The sequence below is a fragment of the Eptatretus burgeri genome, chromosome 13 (genome assembly GCF_056783735.1).
Source record: "Eptatretus burgeri isolate ZD-2024b chromosome 13, Ebu_testis_v1, whole genome shotgun sequence".
Taxonomy (NCBI): Eukaryota; Metazoa; Chordata; class Myxini; order Myxiniformes; family Myxinidae; genus Eptatretus; species Eptatretus burgeri.
In genome coordinates this window covers 30991980-31016201 of record NC_140973.1, presented here as the reverse complement: position 1 = coordinate 31016201, position 24222 = coordinate 30991980, and the positions used below count along the sequence as shown (strand labels likewise).

General features: G+C 45.1%; 1 protein-coding gene across 7 annotated transcripts in view; it reads right to left on the bottom strand.

Moving 5' to 3' along the window:
• Positions 1-955: 955 nt before the first annotated feature.
• Positions 956-24222, bottom strand: part of CDCA5 (cell division cycle associated 5) — a 42399-nt gene continuing 19132 nt past the window's right edge. For 2 of the 7 annotated variants that reach the window (XM_085851927.1, XM_085851930.1), the window contains 7 exons: positions 22624-22710; positions 17176-17259; positions 13733-13819; positions 11360-11422; positions 10953-11039; positions 9099-9674; positions 956-2660 (listed from right to left, as the gene is read on the bottom strand). In XM_085851927.1, coding sequence (XP_085708053.1) covers positions 2580-2660; positions 9099-9674; positions 10953-11039; positions 11360-11422; positions 13733-13819; positions 17176-17259; positions 22624-22710 — 1065 coding nt within the window. In that variant the 3' untranslated portion in view covers positions 956-2579. The remainder of the gene's footprint in view (positions 2661-9098; positions 9675-10952; positions 11040-11359; positions 11423-13732; positions 13820-17175; positions 17260-22623; positions 22711-24222) is intronic. The other 5 variants (XM_085851929.1, XM_085851932.1, XM_085851931.1 and 2 more) reach the window with 3 other exon arrangements.

Genomic DNA, 24222 nt, shown 5'->3' with positions numbered 1-24222 from the left:
GCCTACGGCAGCCGCATAAATAACGCAATCCCACCGTACGCCCGACGTGGAACACATCTACGTCATGGCTACGGCTTGTCGAATTGCTACGGCCAACCTAGAAATGAAAAAAAGTTATAACTTCGCGCTATAATTCCACAGAGACCCCTACGGCCTGTAAAAGATAGCCATACGCCCTCGGGCCACCCTGAGGCCACCTCAGAAACTCTGCGGCCGCCGCAAGTTTGTCCATTCAGGGGGTTGGGGGGGTACGGCCGCCGTATCCTAGCCGTAGAGCAAATGTGACTGAGGACTTACCAACATTCAACACAATAATTGTAGATATGGTCGAATGGTAGAGCAAACCGAATGAAATAACTTGTTTCTGTGTTAAGATTTTGTTTGTCGATGTGTGACACTTTCAGAAAATTGGAAATGTTTAACTACAAGCTAATCCTCATTAAAAAGAACCTTTCACAAGCACAACACCAATGCATTTCTGTATGTTTGCTCACCCAAGTCAGGCATGGTTCAGATTGAACTCATAACCAGAGAAGTTCTTAACATGTCAAACACTCCTCAGATACTTGCGGCCCCAATTCATCATATAAATGTCATCCAGACTGATTAAAAGTAATTGCAATAAACTATAGCTCACGCAAGCAGATGACATCTTTGCCTGAACAGCTGTGAGTGAGAAGGTCAAGGGGGGGGGGGCATGACTCAATGTGTATGTGGTGTTTGCCAGGCACGTGGCCAACCACATGCTAGCCCAAATTATCGGGTGTGTTTCCTCTTGAGCTCAAATTACAGGTGAGAGGATATCATACCCAAAAGTTGCATTTCCACCCACCTTTGGGTTTCCCCCAACGTTTTAGAACAATGCACAAGTTGTCAGTAACTAAGAAAACACGCAATCACAACTTCACCGATGTCGAGAGCTGTTTCTATGCAAACAAAAACGACAAATTGGAAGTATTCAAACAATTATTTAATTGCAAAGGAAATGTTGGTTGCACTGAGCAAGGGAAAATAATGTAGTGAGTGAGTAAGTGAAATATAAGGGTTGGTGGAGAAGGATGGGGTTGGTTAGGGTGGGAGGAGGGCATCTTAGTGGTGCCAAAAGAGAGAGAGAGGGATGTGGGGAATTAAACAGCATTGGGGGTGAGAGACAGTGGAGGAGGGGGAGGGGAGGGGTTTGTGATGCCAAAAGGGAGAGATGTGTTCTATTAAACAGCAAGAAACCACAATTTCTTCAGACATCAAAAAACAATGAGTTTGCATTCTTACCTTTTGTAGGTTCTCTGCCATTTACAAAACAAATTAAATCCAGCACAAAGTAGTCTACAGAACGGAAAATAACAAGGCTTTCGATAAAGACAAAAATCTAGAGTTAAACTTTTGAGAATGCTTTTCATATCAGGTGAAGTCTGACATGAATAAAGTCAACAGACGGTCTTCAAAAACAAACAAACATCGTGAAGCCCTTGATTATGATATATTTACACACGAGGTCCATGCTTCCTGACCAATTAAATTAATTTGAGACTTGAAAGTTATCGGAAAAAAATAATAATAAAAAAATAAAAAAGGCAGTCAATATTTATGATCCAAACTCCACACCAATGCTTGCGTCGTACAAGGGAGAGATAAAATAATGGACAAACATCAACAAGATGTTGATCGAGGTATGCTAATCGCTGTCGGAAGGAGAATTTCGGGCATTAACGTTTTGTCGGAGCAAAAGAGCACAATTATTGAATTGCGAAGGAAATGTCGGTTCCTCTCTTTTGCTCCAATGAAGGGTTAACATCCGAAACATCAGGTTCTCCTCGCTTCCCAAGGCGGTTCATGCACCTCAATCATCATCCTGTTGATTTCATCCATCGTTGTACTTGTCTGCTGATGGAAATAAACACAAACCCAAGTACATAATCCAAATATTAATTTGCATCATTGCATCCTTTTGAAATCAAATTTCCCATGATACGTTTCAAAAATAGTTGGGCATCTTGTGACTGTCCGGCAGTCAAATAAAAAAATTTGCACATTCCAATTGAAAGGGTTAATTACTCTGCCTTTTGGAGGACAGTCCAGACTCATGGGTCACACGTTACTTCACAATCATAGCGCACAAGGTCCCTTTATTAAATGACCAAAAGGTTAAAATTTCACACTGGACTTTGATCGGTATTTAAAAAGCTGAGCCCCAGAAACCCCAGGCCGTCCAGAAAGTCATTTTGGCAGAGACAAGGCTATCGTTAGCAATACAACGGTAGTTGCATTCATAATGTTTCCAGAAGCATTCACTGGCAGCTCCATTAAACCTGTAATGCAGCAGCAACGACAAACAGCTGTTACACAGGCAACACAGCAAGAATCATATAGCATGATGAAAGCAATTGAAAACAAAAAAATTCCTACGAAAGTTCTTCAACTTTTTCAGCATTGCAGTCAATCTCCAGAGCGTAGAATGTCCAAAATGATATGCAGACAGAAAAAAAACAAAAAACAAAATCATTTGGTGATGAAATCAACAAATCACAAAGATGTCGCCTTTCACACGTCTTCCATGTCATTCGCCCTCAAAGGCAGAGATGTCACTCCACAATCAGCTGAAACTCCTCAGCATCGCAGAATTCCTTGTTCAACTTCGTCATCATGTCATGAATTTCCAAAACCTTAAGAACCAGAAGAAAAAAAAACAAAGTCACGTGTATGTAAGCAAACAAAGGTTTTCATTCTTTTCCAGTAACACGGAGTCATTCCAACTTCCTCGTGTGTTGTGGAGTTTGAAATCATGAAGACGTAGGTTTAGCGTAAACCAAAAAACAAACTTTGCTCCCTTTTGAACACCATACCCCTCCACCCACTACCTCTTTTCCAGCAAAAAGAACAATAATCTCTACACATCACAAATTGCAACAAAATGTCCATTAAAACATGAAGCTTGTTATTTATTTATTTATTCTTCCAACAATTCATCAGCGATGGAAAGAGGCCATCAAGTGTTTCTTTAGGTACCGCAGTAAGTCTGCAGATATCGGATAAAAATGGATCTTTGACGCTCTCGCCCATGAAAGAACGAGAACGACATCCGGTAGAGCGCATACCTCCGCCAGGCTGAACAATTTATGTTTTTCATCCCATTGATCGGCCAGATCTGCATCCGGACCTTAATCAAAATCTAATCAGCTTGTTTTTGTTACCTACCCAAGTTTAAAGCAAGCATTTAAGTCAGTTGGGGTTTTGGGAATATGGTGGGGAAAAGGGTACAAATAGAGAGCGGAAGAGAAAGGAAGAGGAGTACATAAAATGTGATAGATGCTCAATGTGAGCTACATGAAGAATAGGGGAAGCAGAAGGGACTCGCTGTTGTAGGAAGTGTGAGGAAATAGTCCACTTGAGGATAGTTAATTATTTGCAGCAAGTAGCAGAATGTGAGAAATTTGTCGATAATAGTTGGTTACGGTTGTGGAGTGAGGTTGCTGAGGATATTGGCAGTGGTGTGGGTGCAGCAGGGGCAGGCAGTGAGTGGTGTGGGTGCAGTGAAGGAAGAGTGAATGACATAGTGTCGGATTACAGTGGGAAGAAGTTGGTTGTGGTACACCGAGGAGAAAATGGCTTGGGGAAAGTTTACTCAGAAGTTTTGAAAAATCGATGCAGGATATTGGGTAAACGGCTGAATGCAAAGCATTGTGAGATAACATCTTCTGGGATTCTCGCAAGATTAAGAAAAAAATATAGGAATTACAGTGTCTATAGAAAGTCAAATTTTTTACCTTTTGTTGCCTTGTAGCCTGGAATTAAATGACATGAAAGCAGACTTTTTCAACCTTTATTTACACATCGTAACCCACAACTTCCAAGTGAAAACAAATTCCATACATTTCAGAACATTAATTTAAAATACAAAACTATAATATCTTGATCGGATAAGTGTCCACCCCCAGTATAATATAAATTTTAAGTTTGCTCAGGTATAACCAATCACCTACAAAATGACACACCAGGTTAATTGGCCACCATCTGTGTTAAATTGTAGTGATTCTGATTATTTCAGAATAATATCAGCTGTTCCTGGAAGTTTCCTCTGCTGGGTAGTGCATTTCACAGCAAAGACTCAACCATGAGCACCAAGGAGCTTTCAAACGACCTCTGGGATAAAATTGTGGAAAGGCACAGATTGCGGGATGGGTGTAAAAATATTTCAAAGGACTTGAATATCCCTTGAAGCACAGTCAAAGACAATCATTAAGAAGTCGAAGGTGTATCGTACCACCAAGACCCTGTCTAGATCAGGCCATCCCTCCAAACTGAAGACCAAGCAAGGAGACTGATCAGAAAGGCCACCAAGAGGTCAATGGCAACTTTGAAAGAGAAACAAGTCATTATATTATCACTGTGTGCATGTGACAACAATATCCCAAGCACTCCACAAGTCTGGCATGTATGGCAGGGTGACAATAAGGAAACCATTACTCCAAAAAGCCCTCCTTGAGTCCCGTTTGAGGAATGCAAAAAAACATTCCAGAGATTCTGAAGCCATGTGGCAAAAAGTTTTCTGCTCTGACAAAACCAAGATGGAACTTTTTGGCCAAAATGCAAAACGTTACATTTGGCACAAACCCAACACAGCACATCACCTAAAGAACACCATCCCTACTGTGAAGCATGGTGGAGTCAGCATCATGTTATGGTGATGTTTCTCATCAGCAGGAACTGGGGCACTTGTCAGGATAGAAGAGAAAATGGATGGAGCAAAATACAGAAAAATCCCGGAGGAAAACCTGCCCTCTGCAAGAAAGCTGAAATTGGGACGGACGTTCACCTTTCAGTTCGACAACGACCCGAAACACACAGCTAAAGCGCCACTGGAGTGGCTCGGCCACCTCGCTCTCTGGGGTCTAAAGGCGCATCCTGGGTTACCTCGCTGGGGGTCTGAAGCCATCATGTATTTTGGCCTGCTCAACCATGCCTTGACTTGGAACAGGCCACAATGATTTCTTAATGATAAAGATATCGCCCGTCATCTGATTAACTCCACCACCGAAGGTGAAGGAAGTTATGGTTTGACCCTTCTCTGTCTGTCTGTTTGTCTGTGTGCAGATATATATCAAAAAGTTGTGTACGGATTCAGATGAAATTTTGCGGACAAGTTGGGTGTGTGACAAGGACGAACTGATTAGATTTTGGTGAAGATCCGGATCAGACTACTAGAATTTTTTAAGTGATTCTTCACCATTAAGAGATAAGGCGAAAAACTATATCCAGCATGATATCTCAAAACGTTGTGGACGGATTTGGACGAAACTTGGTGGACACGTTGGGTATGTAGCACGGATGAAATGATTCGATTTTGGCGAAGATCTGTATCCAAATCTGGATACGATAATTGTTTAATTTTTAAAGTGATTCTTCACCATTGAGAGATAGGGCTAAAAACAATATATATATATATATATATATATATATATATATATATATATATATATATATATATATATATATATATATATATATATATATATATCATGATATTTCAAAAATGTATTGGGCCTGATATGTTTTCGTGAATCAGGCATTGCGTGGCGGAAGTATGTGCTCTACCGAGTGCCCTTCTAGTTTTCTCTGTTAATGGCGGATTATTATCTGCAATGTTTATTTCACGGGCGATTAAACTTTGCGATGTCTCCAGGGTTGTTCTATGTTAAAACAGCAACTCTTTTGTGGATAAAGTAATTATTTGAACGAATTCATTAAATTTCTTTAACTACTGTGGGCCTGGTGAAGACCAGCTTTAAAGTTAAAGGGATTCTCTAAGGTATGCAGCCACAGCCTGGCCAGCCGTTCCTTATCAACCATTTAAATGGGGTGCTTCAGCCAGTTGGCGAGAACCCTACAGTCAATAGCGGTGCAGTTTGTGTCCCTATCGGGATGTACAGTCGGCAGTTGCTTCAAGTTTGAAGTATATGGTTTACAAAGGTTATATGGTTTCTCTTTGTGAGTTTCAAAGGAAATTATTTTATAACACCCGATATCCAAGCTGTTTGCCATATTAACAAGTTTTCTCAATTGCAGAGCGAATTAATTTTCCCCCTCTCATCACGTGACGATTGGCAGCTGTTTTTAAAGATTAATGTTTATGCACATCTCCCTGAAATGTCAATAAATGTTGATTGAAATTCCCCCAAAACAAGGGTGAAAGCTACTCAAGGTTTTTGGGTTGTGTACAGGACGTAATGTAGTCGGTAATCACGCCGACTCCAATCTGCCGATCCCTGACGAATTGCCAATGTTGGCCAATTATAAGCCTGGTGTTGGCTTAGTGTGGCGGCTTGGGATCCTAGGGTCCTGAGTTCAAGCCCCGTTGGCCGCTGAATTAATATACCAGGGGGTTGACTCAGCCTGTCATCCTTCCGAGGTCGGCAAAATGAGTACCAGTGTGTGCTGGTAGGGGCACTGCATCAGCGACACAGTCGCGCTTCCAATAAATGATAGCTACCCCGGCAGCTAAGCTGCCATACGCAAGACGAAGAATATTGGCCAAGGTGTGTGTGTGTGTGTGTGTGTGTGTGTGTGTGTGTGTGTGTGTGTGTGTGTGTGTGTGTGTGTGTGTGTGTGTGTGTGTGTGTGTGTGTGTGTGTGTTTCATAAAGCACAACACTTTCTCTCTGCAAACTCCCCTCCCCCCACCTGTCTCTGTCTCTCTCCCTCTCTTCTCTCTCCCTCACATTGATTATGTCCAGATAGTATTTGTCTCTGAACGTGTCCAGGAGGTGTTTGTCTCCGGGTCGTGTTTATAGTATGACCGGTAGAAAATGGATTTCAGACATTATTTTGTTTCCATCTTCATTGTTATTCAATGCAGAATCATTTTGATGAAACAGTATGAATCATATTTAACGCTGCACCGCATGTCTGCCTTCCCTTCCTCTCACCTCCCCGCCTTCGCATTCCCATCAGCGAAGCGACAGGTGGTATTTGTTATATATATATATATATATATATATATATATATATATATATATATATATATATATATATATATATGTACACACATACAATTTTAAAGTAATAAAATTTATAACATCATGTCACGTGGTCTGGTGGCCATATTTAATTGAAGAGAGAAACGTAAAAAAAAATAAAAATAAAAATAAAAAATTCTCCATAACCACTCAACAGATCAATGTAAAACTTCATACATAGTGTTACGGATGTGGAAATTCACAGACCACCATTCAGGTTCCCCAGAGATCAGTTATTTCGATAAGTGTGTGTTTCAGGTTAGATTTCCCCACCGATGTGTAACGGGTCTCGTTCGTGTGCCGGGCTGTGAATCTTTGAGTTAGCCCTTATTCCTTTGCTCTCTTTTATTTTAAACAACATCTCCTCAACAACAAACTCTACAACCATGCCACCTCCACCACAACACCATCATCTCCACAACCATGCCATCCCCACCACAACGCCACAAAGTCTACAACCACGCCATCTCCACAAACATAACTGTGAAAAACAGCCCTTTGCCTTGAAGAAGAACGACCCTCCTCTACACCAAAGAACAACACTCCCAGAAAGCCACCCAAAGAAAACAGATCTGACGGTTGGGGCGGGGCCCTCAAAAAGGCGTAAGCACATCTCCATCGGAGATCCCAAGGATTTTGCCTTGTGCGGAGAGGAAAAGGGGGAGGGGCGAACGCCCCGGACCCGATAAAAAGCCGTGTTGGGACGCCGAGAAGGAAGTTGAGTTGGAGGCAGTTGAGGTGGAGGAAGTTGAGTGTCGTCGTGGAGTTGGTGGGAAAGGTCGAGTCGTTGGTGGGACGAGATCGCTGGAGCAGCAGTTCGTGGGAGAAGCCGGAGAGCTCGTTTGTGGGAGCGTGGAGAGTCGGGCGCGCAGTCAGGCCCTTGACCGACCAAGCCGCCCTTGAGGCCCCCGAACTGCTCAAGCAACGGGCGCGTTGGCAACGAGCCAGTGAGACGGAGACACCGAGGGTCGCCGAGCCAAAGCTCACCTAGTCGCCACCGAGGGGCGACAAGGTAACCGGCCTGGCTTCTCGGAGCCTTCCAGTCATCCCGGCTCTGAGGAACATTAAAGGCTCACGAGCCAGTTTCTTTCTTTCCTTGGGTTTTTGTGTGAGAGTCTGTGGCGCCTTGTCCCTCTAAGTAGAATTGTATTAAGTGCGTGCTGTAAATGAAATAGCAATCGGCTGTAGGCTTTCTCGTGTCGTTTTCCCTGAGCCCCCATTGCTTGCATGCCTGTGTAAAAATAAATACCCATTGTTTAAACGTTCACCTGCTCGTTTGCGTCATTTTCCTTGTATTGACTGCCACGGCACGTATCGGGAATTAACTGGCTATTAAAGCCAATAAACGTGATCATTTGGTCTGACGGGATTTGGCGATTTAAAACCGCTCGGCTTCGCACACGGAACGAGCACGCTTAAGCGGCTCGTTTTCATACAAGTCCCGTCGAGGTATAAACCCTCGGTATTTCTGTCCGCGCGAATAGTTAGGTATATCGACAATTCGGCGATTGACCCTGTAGCGCGTGGACAGAATAATTGACTAGTTTATGATGAGTTAAGGCATCCGTGGCTGGATTCCGGAAAGCCACGACTGGACTGCGGCCTTCGGTGGGCGCGCGACCGCGATTTGGCTGAAACGGTCGTCCGCACGCCGAACGCGGTGGAAAGCTATAACGATATGATGGAATAGCCATGGAGAATATAGTTAGAAATGTTTTGCATACTAATCTTCATTTTGGTCCAACAAAGTCAGCCTTAATGTGCACAAAAGTGGTTGTGAAATATCCTAATAATCAATAAACCTACGGATAAGGGCAATGTGTGTGACATAATCGGGCGCATGGATGGTACGTGTATATGGGTCATAATAGCAGTGGGCCATAGTTGTGTGTTCAGTTAACGATGGTATTTTTGTTCAGAATGAGCACACGAGGCGAGACAATGCACTCTATCGAGTGCCATTCTTGTTATCTTTTGTATTATCCCTACACAAACTACATCACAATCTTTAATGACTGTAGAAAAGACCAAACGGTAATCTATTACCAAGCCTAATTTTACAAAAGCAGAAATATGTTGTGGTACTCACATCTAATTGCCTGGCAATCCTCTTCTTTTTCTTTTTCTTATCAAGCTCAACTCCAGGAATGGGAAAACAATCCTCAGTACCTTGTGAACAAGGAAGAACAAAACTCCCAACAGCAGGGAATGAACACTCTTCTCTCGAATGAACTGGAGAAATTGAAGCCAGCTGCTCAGAGCTCAGCAGGTTCGCAAATCCAAAGAGAGAGTCATGCTGGACTGAACTGGAATTACAAGTAGGAGTCTGTGATTCACCAGAGCATGAAGGCAGGGGAGAATCTCCCATCACGGAGGGCTCAGAAAGACGCGAGTATGTGCGCTTGACTTTGAGGGATATTGGTGGTGGTGAGGGGCAGGGACATGGTGACAATTCCAAGGGGACTGTGCAGGTTTTTCTTGAGGGTTCAACATCCTCACATGTTCCAGCCTTTGAAGGAGAGATGTGGAAAGGTACCGAAGGAGAAGAGGTCTGTGCATCTTCAATCCGCTGTGTGGTAGTAGCTTCATGTGATGGCTGATGAAGGTTACCAGACACCACATTAATGGGCATTGGAAGGTCCTGGCCATGCGATGATACACAACCCTGCAAGAAAAAAAAAAGGAAATTAAAGAAAAAAAAAAACAAAGCAGAACATCAAATAGGCAGTATGACGACAGCGTGCACACGCACATGTTAAAATACATCGTTGCTACGGGCATCAACAATTTAGTCGAAGCCTCCACTAGGTGAAATCACTTGGGCAATCTAATTCGAATGAAGAACGGTTGTAGCGACAGATCTTTGTTAAAGTTTTCTGCATGCCGAAAACCGAGGCAAAGATTGTTTAGGCTTCAGCGGTGAATGACGTATAGTCTCCTTTGACGGGCCGATGCTATTTGAGGATTGTGCAGGTGGCGGACAGGACCACGTAACAATCCGGTGCTCCACAATTACAGTGTATTGATCAATACCAGAACAAAGTGATGAACAATTAACAGAAAATACAGTTGAGAAAATGACGATGATAAAGAACACGACGCAACAAATTTGGTATGACGAACAGCACGTTTAGCGACTGAGAACACGAAAATCTAGCTAAAGCTCTCCCACCCACCCACTTTTTTCAATAGGATTTAAAGCTAGTAGTGGAGCTGTCAAGACTGGCACACACGCACACACACACACACACACACACACACACACACACACACACACACACACACACACACACACACACACACGGAAGTGCCATCACTCCCCGGGGTACTCTGGGTACCAGAGACGTCACAACAATGGTGCCGCTTTTCTTACCACATTGAGTGTGGAATTCCTGAGGCATTTCCTCCTCCCAGTGCAGGTCAACCTATGGGGAGTGTCAGTGTTCTTAACCTTTTAAATTCTGAACGTCAAGGCAAGGGAATCAGCACGTACCATTTCCAAAATTATTTGGCATCACTCAGCCAGGGTTTGAACCACCCACCTTGCAGAATTGGAGTGGATGCTCTGACCATGACACCACCGAGTCTGGATTTTGTTTCGTACACCTAACATTTTACATTTTATATTGCCCGCCTACCATCAGCCAAAGAGCTCTCTGTTGCAGACGTTGTGGATACCGACATGGAACTAAGACCGAAAAGGATCACCACCGAATAACACCTTGGTATAGCAAACAGCAATTGAGAACAATTAAAACCACAAAATGGCAAACCAGTATTGTGGATTTTCTTCTCAACGCCTCATTCAAAGTACTTCTCTTTCTCCAAGCCTTCAACTAAAACAATGCAGCCTGGCTGCCAGTACAAATTGCGTTTATTTTCGTGTGCTTAAGACAACATATTCGTGCAAAAATTGCAATCTTAGATAAGACGAATAGCGTACGATCATTCTTTGAGGAGCAATTGTTTTTCGCATTGGTTTTGGTTCCACATTTTCTTCCTCTTTTACGTCATCCTTCTTCTCCATTTCCTACCAAAAGAGAAAGAAAAAAAATTAACCACCAGACAGTAGTATCATGTAGTGTTAAGATTTACAAGATCTCATGACCAGTTATTCTAACTTTGAGATGGTGCGCAATTCTTATGTGAAGGTGCGGCATCGCAACACAGTGACGTGTGCTCATGTAACGGTCGAGTCTGTGCTGTGAGGGCATTGGTGTGACAATACTTCCCACTCATGTTGTCCTGAATGCCTTGGAGTCCTCGTCCAAAATTTTTATCTAAAGATAAGTCAATAAAGGAAATCGATTCCTAATGTCCCCATAAGTGTATCAGATATAAAACAATCACCGTTTTAAAGTTCTTCTTTTTCATGTGATGAACATTTTTCATGGGTGAAGAATGGAATGGAACCTAAAGCAAGGTTGTATGGAAAAAGAAGATACAACAAAAAAACCCAATGACAATCGTCTTCATATATTCCACTTCAAAGAAACATTTTAGAGTCGGAGTAAATGCAGTCACTTGAGGATACAATGCGTTGATAGTCATGCGGCATGGGGTTTTGCATAAAAGACAAGCGAAAAAGGAAAGAGGAGGTGGCGGGACGAGGAGGAACCCGAGAGGTGGCGGGACGAGGGGGAAATCCGAGAGGGAGCGGGACGAGGGAGAACCCGAGAGGGGCAGGACGAGGGGGAACCCGAGAAGGGGTGGGAGGAGGGGGAACCCAAGAGGGGGCGGGACGAGTGGGAACCAGAGAGGGGGCGGGACGAGGGGGAACCCGAGAGGGGGCGGGACGAGGGGGAACCCGAGAGGGGGCAGAGCGAGGGGAACCCCAGAGGGGGCAGGACGAGGTGGAACCCGAGAGGGGGCAGGACGGGGGGGAACCCGAGAGGGGGCAGGACGAGGGGGAACCCGAGAGGGGGAAGAGCGAGGGGGAACCCGAGAGGGGGCAGGACGAGGGGTTACCCGAGAGGGGACAGGACGAGGGGAACCCGAGAGGGGGCAGGACGAGGGGAAACCCGAGAGGGGCGGGACGAGAGGGAACCCGAGAGGGGGCGGGACGAGGGGGAACCCGAGAGGGGGCAGAGCGAGAGGGAACCCGAGAGGGGGCAGGACGAGGGGGAACCCGAGAAGGGGTGGGAGGAGGGGGAACCCAAGAGGGGGCGGGACGAGTGGGAACCAGAGAGGGGCGGGACGAGGGGGAACCCGAGAGGGGGCGGGACGAGGGGGAACCCGAGAGGGGGCAGAGCGAGGGGAACCCCAGAGGGGGCAGGACGAGGGGGAACCCGAGAGGGGGCAGGACGAGGGGGAACCCGAGAGGGGGCAGGACGAGGGGGAACCCGAGAGGGGGAAGAGCGAGGGGGAACCCCAGAGGGGGCAGGACGAGGGGGAACCCGAGAGGGGGAAGGACGAGGGGGAACCCGAGAGGGGGAAGGACGAGGGGAAACCGGAGAGGGGGCGGGACGAGAGGGAACCCGAGAGGGGGCGGGACGAGAGGGAACCCGAGAGGGGGCAGAGCGAGAGGGAACCCGAGAGGGGGAAGGACGAGGGGGAACCCGAGAGGGGGAAGGACGAGGGGGAACCCGAGAGGGGGCAGAGCGAGGGGAACCCCAGAGGGGGCAGGACGAGGTGGAACCCGAGAGGGGGCAGGACGAGGGGGAACCCGAGAGGGGGCAGGACGAGGGGGAACCCGAGAGGGGGAAGAGCGAGGGGGAACCCCAGAGGGGGCAGGACGAGGTGGAACCCGAGAGGGGACAGGACGAGGGGGAACCCGAGAGGGGGCAGGACGAGGGGGAACCCGAGAGGGGCGGGACGAGAGGGAACCCGAGAGGGGGCGGGACGAGAGGGAACCCGAGAGGGGGCGGGACGAGAGGGAACCCGAGAGGGGGCAGAGCGAGAGGGAACCCGAGAGGGGGAAGGACGAGGGGGAACCCGAGAGGGGGAAGGACGAGGGGGAACCCGAGAGGGGGAAGGACGAGGGGAAACCCGAGAGGGGGAAGGACGAGGGGAAACCCGAGAGGGGGAAGGACGAGGGGAAACCCGAGAGGGGGAAGGACGAGGGGAAACCGGAGAGGGGGCAGGACGAGAGGGAACCCGAGAGGGGGAAGAGCGAGGGGAACCCCAGAGGGGGCAGGACGAGGTGGAACCCGAGAGGGGACAGGACGAGGGGGACACCGAGAGAAGGCAGGATGAGGGGGAACCCGAGAGGGCGGGACGAGGGGAACCCGAGAGGGGCGGGACGAGGGGGGACCCGAGAGGGGGCGGGGCGAGGGGGAACCCGAGAGGGGGCAGGACGAGGGGAACCCAAGAGGAGGCAGGTCGAGGGGAACCCGAGAGGAGGCAGGATGAGGGGGAACCCGAGAGGGGCAGGACGAGAGGGAAGCCGAGAGTCCATCGATGTTCCCTATTTCATCCAAAAGAGTTGGGGGTGAACCTAATAAATTTTAAGATTCAATAAAAATAAAAAGAGAAAGATGGAAGGAAGGAGAAGCAAAGTAGGGTTGAAGCATGCAGGAAGAGGGAAGGAATGGAAAGTGGAATCATAGGAGATATATTAAGGTGAAGGGATAGAACATACTTGAGGCAGAACCAGAGGATGTAGGAAATAATAGATTTTGAATTGAGAATAAAGACAGCCCAAACAAAACCCGTCTCAGACAGTCGGCTTAAAACACCATATTGTTGCAACAATTGCAATTTTTAATTTGATGATTGACATACTCTCATTCTTCGAGGAGCAATGGTTTTTCGAGTTGATTCTGGTTCAACATTTTCTTCCTCTTTTACGTTCTTCTTCTTCCCCATTTCCTACCAAAAGAAGAAAAAAAATTAACCACCTGACAATTGTATCACGTTGTGTAATGCTTTACAAGATCTCCTGGCCAATTAGTCAAAGTCTCAGATGGTGCCACAAGTCTTGTGTGAAGATGTAGCATTTATCCACACGTGCCGTATCACAACGCAGTGAAGTGTGCCAATGCAATGATAGAGTCTGTGCTGAGAAGACATTGGTGTGACAATGCGTCCTATATGTGTTGTCCTGAATGCTTTGGAGTCCTCGTACAACAAATTTTATTGAACAGTCAGTCAATGAAGGAAATCGATTCGTTATACCCAGACTGCATCAGATATAGGTCTTAAACATCAGGTATAAAACACTGCATCAGGTATAAAACACTGTATAAGGTATAAAACAATTACCATTTTAAAGTTAGTCTTTGTCATGTTAAGAACACTTTGCAAGGGTGAAGAATTGAATGGAACCTTCAGGAAGGTTGTACAGAAATAAATACAACAAACGATTACAAAGGTCGACACAGTCTACTGAAGAAACATTTTAAAGTCAGAGTAAATGCAGTCACTTGAGAATACAATGTGATGGAGGCAGTGCTAGTCACTTTGTTGCATCCACACTCATTTTTAGGTCATCTCTTCCAACATGACCTAATAATATTGGTGTTGAGAGGAGAGGTGACGATCCGTCCGTCCGTCCGTCCGTTCACAATGAAGTTGAAGCGGGAGACCTGGTCATTAGTGATCCTGATAGAGGTCGATGAGACGTAAACGATGGTATGACTTTCAAGGTCACCGAAGGTCAAGGTCAAGGTCACGAGGCCTTTGAAGTTGCGAAAATGACGATTTTCAAATTCTATCTCCTCCGCCATTTCTCAAGCGATCTTGAATTTGATGGTGGCATATGAATCTATGAGACAATATCTAAATTTTGATCGGGCCGGATTTTCGATATTCGCTTTCGTTTTCGTGTCACATGACTTCAAAGTTGGCAAAAATGCGAAAATGACGATTTTCATGCGAAAACGACGATTTTCAAAATCTATCTCCTCCTACATTTCTCAAGCGATCTTGAATTTGATTGTGGCATATGAATCTCTAGGACAATATCTAAATTTGGTCAGGCTGGATTTTCGATATTCACTTTCGTTTTCGTGTCACGTGACTTCAAAGTTGGCAAAAAATGCGAAAATGACGATTTTCAAAATCTATCTCCTCCGCCATTTCTCAAGCGATCTTGAATTTGATTGTGGCATATAAATCTATGGGACAATATCTAAATTTTGTCGGGCCGGATTTTCGATATTCGCTTTCGTTTTCGCATCATGTGACTTCAAAGTTTGCAAAAACTGCCCTACCTTCAGGAGGTTATATATTTTCTCGCAGAGATGACCGTCACTCCCGCATGGGGGTAATTTTTGTGTTTAGAGAAACTGATGGGGATGGCATTATTCTAATTGGCCTTTAATTGGCATTATTTTATTGTTTATAGAAAATGTGGATGCACCACAATAAATGAAATAAAGACAGGTCTTTTCATTGGTTGAAAGATGTGGTGTGGCATGTCCTACAATCAATAAAAGGGCATATCGATTAATTACCTTGAAAATGACAGTTGAGGACAAACTTGAGAAAGTGAAAAAAAATAGAAAAAAAAATAGAAATGTGGAAGGCAAGAGAAAGAAAGAAGGAACCATAAGAGCACTCGTTAGAGCACATACCTCTGCCATGCAATGCCTGATCCACAAGAACATATCGGGCCCAATACATTTTTGAAATATCATGCTATACAGTACAATATCGATTTTGGCCCTCTCTCTCAATGGTGAAGAATCACTTTAAAAATTAAATAATTCTCGTATCCAAATCCGGATTCGGATCTTCACCAAAATCGAATCAATTCATCTTTGCCACACACCCAACCTGTCTACCAAGTTTCAATCGAATCTGTCCACAACTTTTTTGAGATATCGTGCTATAAATCGATTTAGTTCTTTCTCGTCTCAATGCTGAAGAATCACTTAAAAAAAAAAATTCTCAGATCCGGATCCGATTCAGATCTTCACCAAAATTGAATTAATTCTTCCTTGTCACACACCCAACATGTCCACCAAGTTTTGTCTGAATCCGTCCACAAATTTTTGAGATATCCTGCACACAAACAAACAGACAAACAAACAGACAGACAGACAAGCCGGTAGGCGGAGATGGGTCGCCGAGCATGGAAACTATAAGATATAGAGCAAAATGGATGTCATATAGCGGATAGGGAATCGCCTTAAGATTATGCATATCAAATCTCATCCAGTTCCATCTACCGATAACTACTCGGTATCCATTTGAATGAAAAGTACCGAAAATGCGGTTTGATATCGGAAATCCCCAAAGTTCGAGAGGGTGCTGTGGGTGAACAAAGATCTAAATCGAAAATCCGGCTCGATCGTTTGTGCACAATGTATTCCAGATGATTACTGTGAATTTTCATGACCATCCAAACATAACCCTAGGAGGAGTAGCATTTGGCGTGAAGGCACCTCCAGCTCTCACATATTATCTATTTTTGCACTGATTGACCTTTGACCCCTGACCTAAGTGAAATCGGTCAATATGTCCTGCGGCAAAGTTGTAGTACTCATTGAGTACCATGAACCTGCAAAGTTTCATTCGTATCGATGCACTCACCTGGTCGCTAGGGGGCCTTCAATTTTCGCGCATACAGTAATTGTAGGGGGCGCTGCGGGTAAAGTATTCCATATATCACAAAAACCGGAATATATTTGATAGAGCATCACCTGTAGATCAGTTGTGCCAAATTTCATAACCCTACGTGCGATAATGGCTTTCGGAATTGATTTCGCGTGAACGGTACCGATTTTGAAGGTTTTTTTTTGGTTGTTGCTGGGGAACCAAAGCGTCCCGAGCAGCCATCACAATTTCCAAAGCACGAGGTCATAAGATGTACCTACCACCCGAGTTTGGTCAAAATCGGCCCACGTTTACTACCAATTATGCTGATGACAAACGAACAAACATCCAAACAAAGACAGAATTACTGACAATAAGGGTCACCTATTTCGGCGACCCAACAAAAAGGGGTGAAAACATCACCTCCTTCACCTTCAGTGGCGGAGGGAATGAAATTGTAATCGTTGGAGATACAAAGAATGGCGATGCAAGAGGGATCCATGATAAATACACAGGGAGGAGAGGGAAGAAATTAACGTTTTTGAGTGGAGAATAAAAAGTAAGAGAGGAATCAACATTTTGGTATAGACTAAAGAGATGGCTCCAACTCGACCAGTCTCAGGCAATTGGCTTAAAACTATCCATCCTTGCAACAACTGCAATGCTACATTAAACTAATGACCTACTCTTATTCTTTGAGGAGCAATCGTTTTACGTGTCGATACCGATTCCACATTTTCTTCCTCTTCGACATTCTTCTTCCCAATTTCCTACAAAAAGAAGGGGAATTTTTTTTTTACCACCAGACAATATTGTCATGTTGAGTAATGCTTAGCCGTATCACAACATGGTGATGTGTGCTAATGTAATGGTTTAGTCTGTGCTGTGAACGCCTTGGTGTGACAATATGTCCCAATTTGATTTATTATACCGAGACAACTTCATCAGGTATAAAGCAATTACTTACCATTTTAAAGTTCTTCTTTCTCATGGTATGAACCCTTTGAAAGAGTGAATAATGGAATGGAACCCTTAGGAAGGTTGTATAGAAAAAAAAATACAGCAAGAAACCGATTATAACTGTATTCATAGCGTTGTGGGAATGCTTTCTTGGGTGCAACTTTGTATCCCAAAGCGAGAGCTATTTCCCAAAGTGCATGTGTTGGCATAAACATGAGGTAATTTAATTGCAATCAAGGACATGCATCGTTATATGCGTAGAAAGCTGTCTTCTTCCCTCCCTATAAGTGTGCGTCTAAAACCGCTTTCCCCTGAAACTTTTAAAATGTTTTATCCCTTCGTAAGCTGTCTTTTATGCTGCTTTCAAAGGTACGACAGGCCATCAGGCACCAGTTTAGGCGTGAATAGCCGACAACCACCATCCCGATTGGTCCCGCCCCGTCAGCATCATCTGGGTGAAGGGTCGGGGTGGAATGCACACCCACAAACTGGGCCCCGAGGCAATGGCAGCCAAGAAGGAAGGAGCTAATGGCATCACGGCTGCAGATGGAGGCAGAATCTATAACAGGGAGTGATGCGAACTGTTGGGGGGGGGGAGGAGGGAATCCAGGAGACCTAGCTGAGAAAGCTGCATGAGAAATTGAGGAGTTTCTGCAAGGCACAAAGCATCTGCCTACTCCCCTCTCCCGACACACCTATACTGCAGGCCGTACCAACATCTCCCCTCGTGCCAGCTCCATCCATGGCACAAACTGTTCAGTGTCTCCACCGGGGAATCAGCTGCATCTTGTCGAGGGACAGCCAGCTATATTTTCAGCCCTGACTGATTCTCTTGTCCATCTACTGACGTGTGAATGGGCCCGTTAAGTGCTTAGATAATTAAGGATCTGTTCGTTTGTTAACTCAGGGGTGCGTCTGGAATTTGGGATTAGTTGACTTGTATTGCTTCTTCGTTTGTATTCCCGTCCATGTTTTTTATTTATTTATTATTTAACAGAGTCAAGGCTCATGGAAGAGCTAATACACTGAACGGATCAGGACCGAACAGGACAAAAGGAACAGTAGAGGAAGGGAGGCACCAACAGTGAAGTTGAAGGACAAGATAGAGGGAGACTTGGACGAATAATGGGTGTGGGGAGCAATGGGGAACACGAAAGGATGTATGGGGTTGATAAGATGGATCCAAAAGGAAAAACTGGAAATTTGGAAGGAAGAGGATTTGGGGTGGGACAATTAATGAGGGTAGAAAAGATCATGGTTTTGGATTGGGGATGATCTGAGATTGTGGTGAACAGCTGTCTTGAAGACCTGGAGGGAAGAATGAGATTGAAGAGAATGGGGAAGTTGGTTGCACAGGTGGGGGGGGGGGGAAAGAGGAATGAATGAGTTGAAGTGAGCAGTGATCATGGATTTTAGGAGTTTCACCAGAAGGGGGTTGCAGATAGACTGTGTGCACCTTGCAGAAACCTAGGGGTTGGGGGGGGGGGTGGTGGCCAAGGAAGGACTTTGTATGGCAGAGGATGCTCAGTCCTGGCTTTGGAGGCCAACTTTGAAATATGGTTTGCCCGAGAAAGATCACGGCTGATAGTGAGACCGAGGAGTTTGAATAATTGAACTTCCTCAAGAGGATCATTAAGAAAGTAAATGGGTAAAGGGATAGGGTTGCTGGATGGTCCTTCCAGAAAGAGAGTTGGAGTGTGAGATTTGTCTGGATTGAAGGACATATTCCAAGTGTTTGACCAGCTTGTGATTTTGTCAAGGTCTGAAGAGAGGGAAGAGGCTGCAGCCTCCCTGACTGAAGGATGAAGGATGTCACGGCAGAGGGTGGAGTTATCAGCAAACGTATAAAGGGTATTTTCCAGAGTCAGAGAGATCATTAATGAAGATCACGAATAGAACTGGGCTCAGAACATTGCTTCGGGGCACTCCAGCCTGGACAGTGAGAGGAGATGAAAGGATTTTGTTGAGAGCCACACTTTGGTTATAAGAGTGGAGGAAGTCAGCAAGCAATGCATGACATTGGCCTTGGATGCCATAGGCAAAGAGTTTGGAGAGCAAGGCAAGATGCCAGACTAACGAAAGTACGAGATTTGTCCAGGGACACGGCCCTGATCTCATGTCCGGCATTGAAGTCATCTATCCATTGTTGGGAGACTATAAGCAGCAAGTCCAAAGTAGACTGACCTGGGTTGTCCAAATTGGTGATCGAAGATGAGGCTGTTGGAGAAATGGAAGGATTTCATATGAACTGCGATGATGGATCCATGACCTTGCTGATAATTGGAAGCAAGTCGACAGTTCTGTCGTGAAGGGGATCTGTTTTTCCACATTTTAATGAAATGCAGTGATGCAGATTTCATATCAAATGTATTAAAATGCAGACCTAGGGCAAATGATAGGGTGAAAAGGGCAATGAGAGCCTGTGCAAAAGCAGCAGAGCAGATTTTTAGGACACGTGATCTGATGCCGTCTCGTCCAGTTGCAGAGTCAGAGTCAAGGGTTGAAAGAACCTTCTCCACATTCTCAGGTGCAAAAGATACAGAGTCCAGGAGTAGTTGGGTACAGTGAGTGAGGGGTTGAGGACATGATTTGGAAGCAAACACAGAATTTGGGGATTTGGCCTTCTTGCGAGTGGAGTCGGCTATGGCACTATTTCAAGTGAGGGAAGGGATGGAAGGGGAGCATGCACCAGAGACAGACTTAACAAGACACCACCAGGATTCAGAGGAGGGAGACATGTTTGAAAGTTCATTCTTGAGGTTGGACAGATGTTGTTTTCTCGCACTTCAGAAAGTGGATACACACTTGTTGTGGACTTTTGAAATGCACTGACGTTGCCTTTGGTCAGATTTGCCTTCCAGGAAGAGAAGGTAGGTTGTTTCAAAGTAACTGCCTCACCAAATGCAGTGCACCACGAGCAGGAAGAGGGGTAGGATATGTGAAGACAAGATGGGATGAAACTGTGCATGAGAGCATGCAGGTTTCTGTGGAAGAATTCCCAAGCTGAGTTAATATCAGGGGTAGTAGATGTAGGAGACCAGTCCTGAAGAGAGATGGCTGCTTGCACGGTCCCTGCGAATCCGCCCGAGTGAACTTCCAGACTCTGGCATTGAGGCAGCTCTCTGAGAATAGTCAGGGAGCTGTTGACTCTCACAAGCATATGATCAGATGAACTAATTGGAGCAGAGAAAGAGCAGGAAACATTTGTGGGGCAGTTTGTCATCACCAAGTGCAGAAGGGAGGATTTTCCATTGGGAGAAATCCAGGTGGGAAAGTTCACAGTTTGAATAAGTTCCAGAGTCACAGAAGTCCTTTGCTGAAGTGCTATGGGCTGGTGAGAGAGGCGTCAACATCCAGACAACTTGCATGGTGACAATTGAAAGTGGCACATATGAGGAAGAGGGAGTTAGGATGAGTGGTTAAAAGTTGGTCCATGTTGTTTGGGACAGAGATGTAGATGGAGTCGTCACTGTTTGGAGGACGGTACAACACACAGACAAACAAGAGGTGGGAGCGGAGGAGAAGTCGCAGACAAAGATACTCCTGGGGGTTGGGAGGTGTAAGATAAGTACAAGGAAAGTGAGAAATGGGGTTATTGATGTAAAAAGCAACTCCGCCAGTAGGGCGGGGTTCAGGCCGATGAAATCAGAAGAGACAATAGCCAGTGAGAGATATGAAGGAGTTCTGTTAGGGACATTCTGTGGGAGGAAGGATTCTGCTGAACAGATGTCAGCAACAGCCTGGATTGAGAGATGTCTGGTTGGAGTGGAGGAGTTGGATGTTTGAAGTCCACACAGGTACAGGGAAAGAGGCATTTGGAGGGTGAGGTATGGGGTGGGGGGGGTGAGGAAGATGGGAAGGGGAGAATGAGAGGACGGGAAAAGGGGTGTGGCAATGGGTGGGACGAGGGGATCGTGGGTGGGGGGATGAGGGGGATGGCAGGAGGGGATGGGAGGGGGCAAGGCAAGAGGGGATGGGAGGAGGGGGCAAGGCGAGAGGGGGCAGGACGGAGGCAATGTGAGAGGGGCGGGACGAGGGTGCAAGGCGAGAGGGGCGGGACGAGGGTGCAAGGCGAGAGGGGCGGGACGAGGGTGCAAGGCGAGAGGGGGCGGGACAATGGTGCAAGGCGAGAGGGGGCGGGACGAGGATGCAAGGCGAGAGGGGCGGGACGAGGGGAAGCATTGAGGAAGTATTAAGGGAGTGGGGTGAGGGGGAAACTTGGAGAGCGAGGGGTGCAGGGGAAGTTTGGAAAGGGCGGGGTGTGCGGGAAGCTTGAAGAGGGTGGAGTGAGAGGGAAACTTGGAGAGGGTGGAGTGAGAGGGAAACTTGGAGAGGGTGGAGTGAGAATCACGATGACGCCAGAGAAATAAAGGCATTCAAGCATTTTAATACGTTTTGAAAAGCTTTTAAAGGATCCAAACAAATCTCACTCACCATTTCAACCCTTTCAATTTTCGATATAAACATCACACTCTCACTATTTCACTCCAAAAGGACCGTCTTGCAAACCCTCATATCGACTTTCTTAACAATCCTCTTGAGGAAGCTCAGTCATTCAAACTCCTGGGACTCACTGATCCGTCAAACTCCTGGGACTCACTGACTCACGGATTCTACATGGGGGTTGCCCCCCCCCCAAAATATGTTTGTTTTCTTCTCTGAAACCACACACACAATTTCAATGAAACTTGACCACAACCTTTATCACCTGTGATGTACCAAGGTTTGTTCATGGCCTTAAAAAATAAATCCATAGCTATTTACTTTCTTCTCCATTATATATTTTGTGGGTCATCCATGCCTACCAATGGTTCCCTGGTTCTCTTATCCAGCCACGACCAGATCAGCACCCAGGGGTATTGCCCATATGTTTGTGTTTAGTATTGTGGCATGCCATGCTTTGCAACCAATAAAATGGTCCATCTATATACCATATTTATCCACACAGAGTCGAGGATAAACATAAGAAATTTTAAGATTGCAAAAAAAAAAATTAAAAAAAGGACAAAGATGGAAGGTAGGAGAAGGAAGTTAGGGGTGAAGTGTGTAGGAAGAGGGAAGTGATGGAAAGTAGAATCATTGGAGATAACATGAGAATAGATTGTCTGCGACAGTTGGTTCAAAACAACACATCCGTGCAACAATTGCAATCTTAGATTCGACGAATGACATACTCTCATTCTTCGAGGAGCAATGGATTTTCTTGTTGATTCTGGTTCCACATTAGCTTCCACTTTTACGTCCTCCTTCTTTCCCAATTCCTGCCAAACGAAGGGGAAAAAAAATTAACCACCTGACAATCGTATCATGTTGTGTAATGCTTTACGAGATATCATGGCCAATTATTCAAAGTTTGAGATGGTGCCACAAGTCTTGTGTGTGAAGGTTCAGCATCACAACACAGTGAAGTGTGCCAATGCAATGGTCGAGTCTGTGCTGCGAGGGCATTGGGGTGACAATGCGTCCCATTTGTGTTGTCCTGGATGTTTTGAAGTTGGAGTGCAACAAATTTTATGGAGCAATCAGTCAATTAAGCAAATGGATTTGTTATACTGAGACCGCATCAGGTATACGTATAAAACATCAGATATAAAACACCACATGAGGTATGAACCAAATACCATTTTAAAGTTATTCTTTTTCATGTTATGAACACTTTGCAAGGGTGAAGAATGGAATGGAACCTTGAGGAAGGTTGTACAGAAAAGAAAAAACACAACAGGAAACGATTACAAAGGTCGACACACATTTCACTGAAGAAACATTTTAAAGTCAAAGTAAATGCAGTCACTTGAGGATACAATGTGATGGAGGCAGTGCTCATCACTTTGTGGCATCCACACTTATTTTTGTTTTTTGAGAAACTAATGGGGATGGCCCTTTAATTGGCTTTGTTCTATCGTTTATCGAAAATGTGGATGCACCCTTATAAATCAATAAACAGATGGGTCTTTTCATTGGTTGAAAGACATGGTGTTGCATGCCTTGAAATCAATAAAAGGGCAGATCGATTCATTACATCCAAAACAAGAAAAAGAGTAATCAGAGATTGCAAACTATTGCCAAGACTTCTTTTTTGAGTGGTGTATTTTTAAAGGTTTTCAGGTAAATCCAATATGGCTGCCAAACCATGTGACCTATGACATCATATGTGTGACTTTTGTTCCTCGTGGATAGGCGGTCATATGTGTAAAGTTTCGCCTCAATATTTTCAGCCATTTCAGAGATCTTTGAAGGTTTAAAAAAAAACAACAACAATATGGCTTCCAAATCACGTGACCTATGACATCATCAACAAAAATTTAAGCACAATTTTATCCCTTCATGACTCTCAAAATGTTTTATACTGATCGGATGTGGCGTTCTACATATGCAATTATGGCGTCAAAACAAGGGCACCTATGACATTATTCAAAAATTTTTTTTTAAATCACATTCCCCATGAAGAGTACTTGCGATGTGCCAAGTTAAAAAATTTTCCTTGGTGCCGTTTGAGATACAGAGGTCCAAAGTTTTTCCGGTTTTTTTTCAATATGGCTGCCGCACCACGTGACCTATGACATCGTAATTATCAATGAAACATTCTACATGAGTAGTTGCACCAATGGTGAGAATTTCATCTCACTCCGACAAGCGGTTGCGGAGAAAAACACGAAAGTTCTGTGCGGACAAACAAACAGACCCAAATGCAATACCCTCTCCGAATCATTCGGCGGGGGTAATGAAAGTTGAGGACAAACTTGAGACAGTTAAAAATTGAAAAAATAAAATAA